Source organism: Scylla paramamosain, chromosome 20 (genome assembly GCF_035594125.1).
Source record: "Scylla paramamosain isolate STU-SP2022 chromosome 20, ASM3559412v1, whole genome shotgun sequence".
Lineage (NCBI taxonomy): Eukaryota > Metazoa > Arthropoda > Malacostraca > Decapoda > Portunidae > Scylla > Scylla paramamosain.
Genome location: NC_087170.1, coordinates 16,433,995 through 16,446,013, shown reverse-complemented (window position 1 = coordinate 16,446,013; position 12,019 = coordinate 16,433,995). Strand labels below are relative to the sequence as shown.

Sequence of the window (12,019 nt, the reverse complement as noted above, 5' to 3'; positions counted from 1 at the left end):
TCTCTCTCTCTCTCTCTCTCTCTCTCTCTCTCTCTCTCTCTCTCTCTCTCTCTGATGCGTATGTACTAATCCTCCCTGCACAAGTAAATACGCCCACACACACACACACACACACACATACGCACACACACACACACAGGTGACAGAAGCAGGTAAGAACAGAAGAACAGGTGGGTTGGTTTGCGCAAGGAATTACCTCACACACTTAATACTTTCACTCCGCTGTAATTGGCTGTGATATTGCTTCTCCCTCCCACGTCAGTACTGTTGTTATTACTATTATTATTGGTGTTTTGTTGAAGAATTTTTATGGCGAATATTTCTTCATATTTTGTTCTAATGCATTCATTGTCTTACTTTGGAAATATGTTGCTTAATTTCTTTCTTTTTTATATTATTTTTTTATTATTATTTATTTTTTGTCTGATTGATCTTGTCTGTTTTACTTTCTTACTGTTAATGGTACTGTTAATGGTACTACTACTAATACTACTACTACTACTACTACTATTACTTTTTGCTTTTTCTCTTTTTCCTGTTTTCTTTTCCATTATCATTATTATTTTTTTTTTCATCATTATTAGCACCATCGTCACAACCATCACTTACTTCTTCTTCTTGTAATTATCATCCACCACCACCACCAGCACCACCACCACCACGACCACCACCACCACGCCCTTGAAAAATCAGCCCAGCTCCCCCAAACAAATTTCACGGCCTGCTCATCCCATTTCCTCCTCCCAGCAGAACAAAATCCGAGCATTTCCTTCAACACAACACCACTTCAGATCAAAACTCACGTGCACACCAAGCAGCCACCCAAGCCAGCCAATCGCAACGCTCCATTTCCCCCGTGACGTCACTAACCTGAGCCAGTGACATTACGAAAAAATTTAGATGCTGGATGTGGTCTTGTTATTTTCATTTCTTTCTAGTGGTATATTTTTTTTCGTCTTTTTTCTTAATTGTTCGGTGGTTTTGTGCGTTTTTCTTTGGGGAAAATGTGTTAGTTATGGAGGAAAGGACTGGCAGTGGAGTAGTAGTAGTAATAGTAGTAGTAGTAGTAGTAGTAGTAGTAGTAGTAGTAGTAGTATCACGCAGTAGTAGAACCAATATATAATAATAATAGTCTATACATGAAAGTCATACAAAAAAAAATATAATAGACAACTAAATATTCTTTCCCCCCCCCCCCCAAAAAAAAAAGAAAGAAAAAAAAAGGAAACTGCACATAGTAATTTCAAACATAATAATAATCACAATTCAAAACACACCATCGCAAAATTATAATAAAAGAATCTGCATATAATTACTTTTATTGTCACATTCTTTTACAATTATTACAAAAAAAAAAAAGTTTAAATTATTTCGAAACTTTTTAAACATAAGTCATGCATTTTTACAACTTATAATTCTCCCTACCAGTGTTCAAAGGTTTACAAGTTGTGATATTTCTTTGACTTTCAATAATACAAACACTTCCATTTTTTTTTCTCCCTCATTCTTCATTCTTTCTCCACCTGTGTCTCATCTTTCACCTTTCTTCACATCCTCATTCTCTCATTCTCAGATATCTTTTTTTGCTTTAATTCTTCATTTTTTTCTCTCTCTCTTCTCTGGCTTCCTCTTCTTTCTTCACCTTTCCTTCCTTTCTCTCTTTATATTCTGACAGCTCGTCTATTATTTTTTTCTCTTTTTAGTCTCTTCCATTCTCCATTCGTTCTACTTTTAAGCTTCCTCATTCATCTTTCTCTTCGTCTATACATCTATCTCCTTTCAGTTTTCTTGTACTTCTCTTTTCTTATCTTTTTTATCTTATTCCTCATTCGTTCTCTCCAGTTTCCTCTTCCCATTTATCTCTCTATGCCCTTCTTCACAAGCTTTCCTATTTGTCTCTATTCTATCTACTATTCATATTTCTGAAGGACATGATTGAAGTAGAAGAGAGACGAAGGAAGGAAGAGGAAGGACGTATGATCCAATTTCTTCTGCTTCCTCCTTTTCCTCTTCCTTCTTTACATTCTTCAATCACCTGTTCTCCCTTGACACACTTTCCTCCTTCCCGGTTTTATTTCAATGAAGGAATGTGAGACAGTAAGAGAAGAAGGAGGGAGGGAGGGAGGTAGGGAAAGAGGGGGAAGAGAAAGAGGGAGAGGAAGGAGGAGAGGTCAGTGGTTCCCTAATGATCCGTGGGAGGAAGGTAACTTGAACCAGAGCCTCCATTGTGCGAACCGGAAAATGAACCACCTTTTGAGCCATTAAATGAACCAAATGAGTGACTGCCTTTTGAAACACTGAACGAACCACCATTTGAGCCATGAAGTGAACCGCCGAACGAACCGCTAGATAAACTCTGAGAACCACTTGAGTAGCCACCGCTAGAACCACTAAAAGAACCACCTGAATGTCCACCTCCAAATGAACCTCCCTTGGAACCACTAAATCCAACAGAACCACTAAAAGAACCAGCTTTGGAACCAAGGAAAGAATCAAAACTAGAACCACCACTGGAACCTCCAAATGAACCACCTTTTGGACCATTAGACGAACCGAAAAAAACACCTGAGTGCCCACCACCAGAACCACTAAAAGAACCACCTTTGGAACCACTGAAGGAACCAAATGTGTGTCCTGCTCCTGAACCACCTTTAGAACCACCAAGTGAACCGAAAAACGAACCAGTAGATGAACCGTGTGAGCCTCCAGAGTAGCTCCCACCAGGACCACTGAAAGAACCACCTTTGGAACCATGGAACCCGCCTGAGTGACCAACTCCAAACGTATCGCCTTTTGAACCACTAAATCCACCAGAACCACCAAATGAACTGCCAGAACCAAACGAACCGCCCTTCGAATCCCCAAATGAACCGGCTTTAGAACCACCAAAAGAACCAAATGAATGACCAAATCTAGATCCACCAAATGAGTCTCCAAATGAACCACCAGACGAACCACCTGTTGAACCACTGGAGGAATATCCACTTCCACTTGATGATCCACCTTGAGAACCACCTGTGTAGCTTCCACCCCAAGACGAGCCACTGGAACCACTAAATGAACCGCTAGAAGAACCACCGTCAGATGAATCGAATGAAGCAGTTTTTAAACCACCAGAGTAACTTCCACTTCCACCTCTTCCTCCACTTCCTCCCCCACCGAATGAACCAGTGGATGAACCGCCAGAGAATCCATTTCCTTCAACTCCAAAGCCTCCACTGTATTCGCCTCCTCCTCCTCCTCCTCCACTATGTACTCCACCTCCTCTGTGTCCTCCACCATGACCTCCTCCTCCTCCATTTTGTTCACCTCCTCTGTGTCCACCATAACCTCCTCCTTCTCCACTATGTACTCCACCTCCTCTGTGTCCTCCACCATAACCTCCTCCTCCTCCACTTTGTATTCCACAGCCACCTCTGTGCCCTCCACCACTTCCTCCTCCATTGTATCCACCTCCTCCTCTTCCTCCACCTCCTCCTCCATGTCCTCCACCTCCTCCACCATAATTTTCTCCTCCTCCTCCTCCACTGTAGCTTCCTCTTCCTATCAGCACTCCAGATACGATGTTAGTGAAAGGTCCTCCTCTTGCTCTTCCTCCTCCTCCTCCTCCTTTGCCGTAGGTGGCGGAGGAGGAGCCCAGCAGCAGCACCAGCACCAGCAGGAGTATGGGCAACCCTCTCTAGAAGGCAATGAGTTAGAATTAGAACAATAAATTTCCTCGTATATTCTCATTTTTTTTTTCTTTTTAGTTGTAGACATTTTCTTTTTTCACTTTTATTTATGTTTAGTTTTAAAGTTATATTTGTTGGTTATCATTTATATCACATATTGTTTATCATTTTGCAAAGTCCACTACGCCCGTTTTTGAAGACCAGTTTTGAGGTGCCAAAACTAGAGACCAAATCTAGAGACCCAATGTACGTATATCCGTTATTGAGATCATTATGCAGTCCAGCACCAAACAGAGACCAGTTTCAGAGACCAGCTGGGACCAATTATAGATAACCATACAAAATACTACAGCAGGATAGTTAAGACCAGTTCTAGATTCCCATTAGAGACCACTTTTACACACCATGCACATTTAAAAACCAATCAGAATACAATTTAAAAAAATAAAAAGAAACCTGCAAAATCTACATCAAGTTACACAGCACTAGGTAACCAATATTAGAAACCAGCAAAATACTACGTGACAATTTCAGAAACCAGTTAGAGACCACTTTTAGAAACCCTGCAACCAAATAGAAACCAGGTTACGATACCACACTCACCATGCCTGAAGATTCCAAGGAAATGCCCTCCCTCCCTGGCAGGATCAACTTATATACACAGTAGTGGAAGGGAGCAGGGTGAAGAAGAAGCTATAAATGGTGGAATGGTTGATGCTCCCTCGCTCCTAAGGTTTAAATCTACCTTAAAAGTCACAAGTCATTGACCTTCACCTGTCTGGCTAAACTAATCAGCCTTACAGAACGGCCAGGTGTTATTTTATTCCCTTCCCTACTTATCCACAAAAATATAAAGACGTATTATATTAACCTTTTTTTTCACTATGGTCATATTTCTAACATTCAAAGCTCTGAAGAAAGGAAGGAAAGGAGAACAGAAGGCTGGAGAAATATCTGTCTAAAATGTAGGTGATTATGAGAAAATATGGCAAAAAAAAGTAAAGGTAAAAAAAAAAAAAAAAATACTCCAGAGATTTCAATGCAATATCAAGTACCAATCCAAACGCGACAAAGCGGCGTCAACTCAACACAACTTAAAATATTGCAATCCTAATGATGAGTGACTATAAAATCATTAGTGTGAAACCTCCCTGAACGCCTGGGTGGAGAGAGAGAGAGAGAGAGAGAGAGAGAGAGAGAGAGAGAGAGAGAGAGAGAGAGAGAGAGAGAGAGAGAGAGAGAGAGAGAGAGAGACAGTATTTGCAGAAACTTAAGAAAATTCTCTCTCTCTCTCTCTCTCTCTCTCTCTCTCTCTCTCTCTCTCTCTCTAAGTTACGCCTGGTCACCATGATCTCTCGCTTTTTGTCCTTCAGTGGAGTAGCGAAACTAAATTCTGATAAGGGATAAAGAGGATGTGAGGAGGATGAGGATGTGAGGAGGAGGAGGAGGAGGAGAAGAAGGAGGAGGAGATTTTAGGGTTCTGTTCCATACATTAAAATCATGATAATTTTTTTATATTCTATTTCACCTTGCTTTTTTTTTCTATCGTTTTCTTCTCTATGTCTCTGTATTTCTTTTTTCTTTTTCTCCTTAGTCCTCCCTATTTCGTTTCCATTTTCTTTAAACACGTGGAGCTTTCTTACTTTTTTCTTTCTTTCTCACCAACTTCCTTACTATTTTCACTCAGTCTCTCACTGACTCACTCCTTCACTTCCATACGAACTAACTAACAAACTAACCAACAAACTGACTAGTTGACTGACTGACTGACTCACTGACTCACTCACTCACTCGTACTCTTTTACTGCATAGTCTTAAATTTCATCAGCTACCACTCCACTCATCCATCCATCCATCCATCCATCTATCCATCCATCTACAGTCCTTGAGTGAGCAGAAACAAGAACCAGATGGACGTAAGTGTCAATAGGAATCTGTTCTTTGTTGCACAGGATGAAGGTCAAGTTCAGGTTGTTCTTCCTTACTGTGCTTGGTAAGTATTGTGTGTTATTTCATCATTCCTGGCCTTGATGTTGTTTTATTATTATTATTACTGTTGTTGTTGTTGTTGTCGTTGGTGGTGGTAGTGGTGGTGGTGTCGTGAAATATGATCTTATTCTTATGACGCCTGATTATCTACAGACTTACTGGCTAACTTACGGAGGGACTGATTGGCTGATTGGCTAACTGACTTATTGCCCAACTGAATGACTGGCTGACAGCTGATTAATCCATTGATATTATTGTTGTCTCTCTTTTATTGTTTTTTCATGTTACTCTTACTCTTCTTCCTCCTTTTCTACTTCCTCCTCCTCCTCCTCCTCCTCCTCCTCCTCCTCTTCCTCATTATTATTACTAGTTATTTATTTCTTCATAGTTACTATTTTTTTTCCTTTTCTACTGTTCCCTAAAGGGACTTGAATTTTTGACTGCCACCACCACCACCATCACCACCACCACCACTACTACTACTACTACTACTACTACTACTACTACTACTACTACTACTACTAATACCACAACACAACCTAAAATTGACGTACCTATTATGTAGATGTTACACTTACGTAGATTATCACAGACAATAAAAGTTAAAAAGTATTCTTCTGTTTGTTTCTCTTTTTTGTATTCCTTTATCTTCCTTTGTTCCTCGTTTTTCTTTCTTCGTCCTTCCTTTCATCTTCCTTTGCGTTCCTTATTTTCTTGGTTCCTTTCAAACTTCACGCGGGACTTCCACAATGCAACAGGGCTCTCAAACACCGAAACGTAACCATAGGAACGTAAAAGCATCATACGAAACACACACCTTACGCATACTTATACAGGTAAGTAATGATCACCTGTAGCGTCGCGGTGTGAACAAAACAGGTAAACATTCAGGTACTCACAGTTTTGAAGTTCTGGTTGAGTTGAGTTCTGTGGAGAAGGAAGAAAACGTGTATGAGTGTCTAGAAATTCAATCTGGGTAGGCATGAGTAAGGCGACGAATCGAAGGTAGTATAGATAAACGTGGAACAAAAAGAAAAAAAAAAGAAAAAAAATAGAATAATAATAAAGGTGTTTTGATTTGGCAGGAGAAGAAAAGGCAGTAAGTACAATCTCTCTCTCTCTCTCTCTCTCTCTCTCTCTCTCTCTCTCTCTCTCTCTCTCTCTCTCTCTCTCTCTCTCTCTCTCTCTCTCTCTCTCAGGTAAATAAAAAATAACTTCCTTACCTCTGCAGTATTTCTAATCTTCCTAATTTACTATTTTTGTCATTACAAGTAAAAACATAAATAACAAGATTATGTGTTATTATTTACAGTAGCATAAAATCCCTCTCCTCTTTCTCCTTTTTTTCACTGTTTCTTTCTCCCTTTCCACCTCCTCCTCCTCGTCCTCCTCCTCTAGCTGCGAGTCCTGTCAATGCCGCGGCCTCGTGTGAATGACGCGAGAACAAGGTGAAGGAAGAAAGGAAGGTTAAAGGATGCCAGGAATACACGAACTCACTGCTTCCCGTGTTACTTGTTTGGGCCTGCTATTCATGCACCAGTGTGTGTGTGTGTGTGTGTGTGTGTGTGTGTGTGTGTGTGTGTGTGTGTGTGTGTGTACTTTTACTTGTGTTGACTCTTGGTAGTCCTTACGATTTTTTTTTATTAAGTAAATCTAAACATTAAATGTGAAAAAAATAATAATGGTAATGATTATTATTATTATTATTATTATTATTATTATTATTATTATTATTATTATTATTAAAAAAATAAACATCAGCAGCAGCAACAATAACAACACCAATAACAACAACAATAACGACGACGACGACCACAACAACAATAGCAACAACAACAACAAATACTACGACTACGATAACAACAATAGTAACAACAACAACAACAACAACAACAACAACAACAACAACAACAACAACAACAACGACGACGACGACGGTGACGACAACAACAACAGAAAAAAGTTACATATACGACATAGTTTATTTTTTCCATGAGCACACACACACACACACACACACACACACACAAAGTAAAACGTCACAAGTACATCCATACAAAAGTCATGACGAAAAGAATAATAAACTACTCGTCACCCAAACAACAAACAGAAGAAAGTTGTTTTCACCTTGTGGAGACGCTTCTTTTCCTCTTTGTGTACCGTCATGGTACACATGATGGTACAGATGAGAAAGAGGAGGAGGAGGGGAGGAAGCTTACATACATACATACATACATTCATACATACAGACGGACAAATTACAATATGAAACACAAAAATATCTTTTCACACCGGATTTATTTTTCTTTTATTTTCTTTTATTTGTTAGTATCGCACGAAACGAGTCATGGAGGAGCAAAACTCAAATTTATGAAAACGACACATTTATCCAGGTCAATGACTTTTATTAGTTACAGCTCACTCTTTTCTCTTGCTCTTGTATTTGTCACTCTTGTTATTGTGCCCCTCGCCACCTTCGTCGCAGTTAGCATTGCCAATACTATTCCTGCTATCGCCTTTGTTACAGTATTCACTATTACCGCCATCGCCGCTGCGATCCTCCCCATCGTTGTCGTTGTCGTCAGCGTCGCCGGTGTGTCACCAGTCCCCTCGTCGCGGAATACTCGTAATTAAACTTTTCATCAAGTTCTTTGGGCGTCAAGTGTCGAACGAGGCGCGCGATGCCTCGGGCCACTTAGGTGAAGGACGGGCGAGGGTTCGCATCCTGGGCTGTAATTACACAGGCAGGACCCGTCACAAGAGTCTGCGGGCAGCTCTCTAGCAGCCATCCCAGAAGGAAGCCAAAGCTGTACAGGACTTCCGCAGCCAGCAATGGCTCCCCTTCAAACTTTTTAGGAGCCATCCAGGCTGCCCGCTCTTCTGATTCTTCTTCTTCCTCGTCTTCGTCCTTTTCGCCTTCCTCGCTCTCGTCCTGGGTCTCATCAGTGTCGCCATCACGAAAACGAAACAAAAGACGTGTTTCCTGCCACATTTCGCCTGCCTGGCTCGCCACTTCATTTGATGCCATTTTCTGCTGCTGCTTTTCCTCGAGAGACAACTTGGAGTTAGCGCCAGAACTGATGGTGTGTGTGTGTGTGTGTGTGTGTGTGATTCACCTACGGTCGTCTGCTGGTCACATAGCCAACCGTTCCCCTACGGAAAGAGCTCAGAGCTTATAGTGACTGATCTTCGGGTAGGACTGAGACCACTGACACACCACACACCGGGACAGCGAGGTCACAACCCCTCGGTTTACATCACGTACCTACTTGTTGCTAGATGAACAGGGGCTACACATTAAGAGGCTCGCCCATTTGCCTCGCCGCGCCCGGGATTCGAACCGGGCCTTCTTGTTTGTGAGCTAAGTGTGCTAACCACTACAGTACGCGGTGTGTGTGCGTATGTGTGTGTGTGTGTGTATGTGTGTGTGTGTGTGTGTGTGTGGGTGCTTCTTGTTATCATTATCATCATTATTATTGTTATTATTATTATTATTATTATTATTATTATTATTATTATTATTATTATTATTATTATTATCACTATTAATTATTATTACTACTAATCATAATTTTGAAAAGAACATCTCAAATCAACGAAACACACACACACACTCACACACACACACACACACACACACACACGTATAATCACGAGTAAGGCAACATACCAGCATTGATACATTTACCTGAGTCACTCCTAGAGCATTCCTGTTTTCTGTCATGAGGTATTTCACCTCATGCTTGTGTGCGTGCGCGATGACCCAACATCTTTGCATCACTTACTGAGACAAAGTGACGGTATTTCTTTTATCTTTCTATCTAATATATATCTATTTATTTTGACTATTAAGTAATGGGTATTTTTATTTGTTTATTTACCTATCTATCTATCTATCTATCTATCCAGCTATCTGTTAATGTAGTTATCTGTTTTTTTATTTTTCAATCTAATAAGACATCTAACAAACTATGTAATTATTTTTTTTACTATACTCCATAAGGACTCGCATCTTACGTGTGTCTTTTTTATGTTAACCTATTTATTTATTTTATTTGTAAGTTTTTGTTTCCCTATGGCAGAGCTTCTCTTACATAAAAAAGTATCTATCCAAGTTCTTTTTATCAAGCTATCTATCTATCTATCTATCTATCACTCTACTTACCTACCCGTCTATCTACCTGTTTACCCAATGTCCAAAAGTCAATTCATTTTGACTAGAGTTCAGTGCATCACAGATCAACAAGCACTAGTTTAAAATCCCATACAACTTCATACATACAAATAAAACCCATACATACACACAAAACTATGCTTCCAGTTAGCATTTCAACACACATAGAGAGGAAGAGTGGACGAAGATAGATAATAACAGGTGCCGGCAGGTGAAGCGACAAACAGTGCTGATGGACAGTAGTGAGTGTTGCAGACTCACCAATGATGACGGTCCAGAAGTGAGTCGGTGCTTCAGTTATTGCTTCATTCGTTGCTTCGGTTAGCGTGTCTCTTTGTTATGATTTGTCACCTCCGCTTGCCTGACTGACTGACTGACTGACTGCCTAACTGACACGTATTTGCTAATGATGATGTAACTCTAAGTGACCTCTCTCTCTCTCTCTCTCTCTCTCTCTCTCTCTCTCTCTCTCTCTCTCTCTCTCTCTCATGATATCTATTTTCTTTAATTTCATTTTCTCTTCTTGATTCGCTGTGATTGTCTCTGTAATCTTCTTTCTGCCTCCTCTTCCTCTTCCTCCTCCTTTTCATCATCATCATCATCACCACCACCACCACCTCCTACTGCTACACCCATTCCACACATCACGCCATCAAATCCCCCCCCTTCTCCTCCTACTCCTCGTCCTCCTCCTGCATTGCGTGCTTGTAAAGGGAGGAGAAAGCATATAAAAACCCTCCATACACGACTCATCTCCAGTTATTCTCCTACAGACGTCATGGTGAGTACGAGGAGGAGGAGGAGGAGGAGGAGGAGGAGGAGCAATATAAGGGGAATGAACATTTAGATTCATTGGTTGAGTCTAACTTCTTTTGGTATTAATCATTTGTGTGAATTTCGATGGAGGAGGAGGAAGAGGAGGAGGAGGAGGAGGAGGTGGAGGAGGAGGAGGAACACGACTAGTAAAGAAAACGGCACAAAGGAAGCGAAAGGGAAAGTGGTGAACGGACGCAGCATCAAAGAAAACGACCATTGCAGTCAAAATTTCATCGTACACTAAACTAAAAATTGAAATCGAATATCTTGTAACTTCAGACGCGCGTGGCATCACACACACGCACTCGTTCTTTAGAAAATTCATCATTCCACACAAAAGGTGGCCGGGGCATAAAAAAAAAATTGTGGTTGTAACTCTTTTTATTGAGTGGATGGTTCAGAAAAGTAAAAAAAAAAAAAGTTATGAAATAGTTTGCGACGACCGTAGGAATGTTATATATATTTTTGTATGGTCATATATAGACCTAAAAGTTATTGTATATGAGGGAAATGTACAAAGAAATTTTTCGAGTTGAAAGACAATAAAAAAAAATGATGCTAAGAAATTAAAAGAATAATAAAACAAAATTAGTAATTCAGTAAATAGATAAACAGTTATATGTATACTAGTGCAGAATATCGATATAGGAAGATAATTTTCAAATGTTCAAAGTAAGAAAAAAGAAAGAAAGAAAAAAAGAAAGAAACCCCTAGGAAGTGAAGAACAATAAGTCTGGAATAATGAACAAGGAAATGAAAGTGACGAGTGAAATGCAAGAAAACATGTGAAATTTTCTATATTTGTGTCCGGGTGACCAGTGAATGATATGCAGGATGTAAGATTGATAGTGTGTGTGTGTGTGTGTGTGTGTGTGTTGTGTGTGTGTGTGTGTGTGTGTGTATACATCGTATACACTCTTTACATTTTTTATTTATTTCATTTCGACATATCTAAATTTTTACGATTTTTTTTTCATTTACATTATTAGAAACAAGAAGAAACATCACCATCTTTGCTATCATCACTACTACTACTACTACTACTACTACTACTACTACTACTACTACTACTACTACTACTGCTACTGCTACTACTACTACTACTAAACCACAACAAATCCTACAACGACACTCAAACACAGTACTTACTCCTATTCTACACTTCTCACTCTTTTGTACCGCATCAAAGTCCTACAGAACCCATCAAAAATCCTAACGAGTCCTGATAGCTAACAAACACTTCTTGGACTCAACAAATCCTAAGAAATGTCATGAAAGGGTATTCAATTCTATATAACAGTATCCAATCCTCTTCCTTCACATCTACAGAGGGTGACGGTGGTGTTGGCGGCGCTGGTGGTGGTCCTGC

At 40.0% G+C, this 12,019-nt stretch overlaps 1 protein-coding gene across 1 annotated transcript; it reads right to left on the bottom strand.

Moving 5' to 3' along the window:
* Nucleotides 1-1,305: 1,305 nt before the first annotated feature.
* LOC135110125 (loricrin-like) lies at nt 1,306-7,826 on the bottom strand. The gene is made up of 3 exons (XM_064022081.1): nt 7,788-7,826; nt 3,004-3,679; nt 1,306-2,958 (listed from the first exon to the last, which is right to left on the bottom strand). The coding sequence occupies exons 1-3, from the start codon at nt 7,824-7,826 to the stop codon at nt 2,183-2,185; spliced, it is 1,491 nt and encodes a 496-aa protein (XP_063878151.1). The 3' UTR covers nt 1,306-2,182.
* Between the last annotated feature and the right edge of the window lie 4,193 nt (nt 7,827-12,019).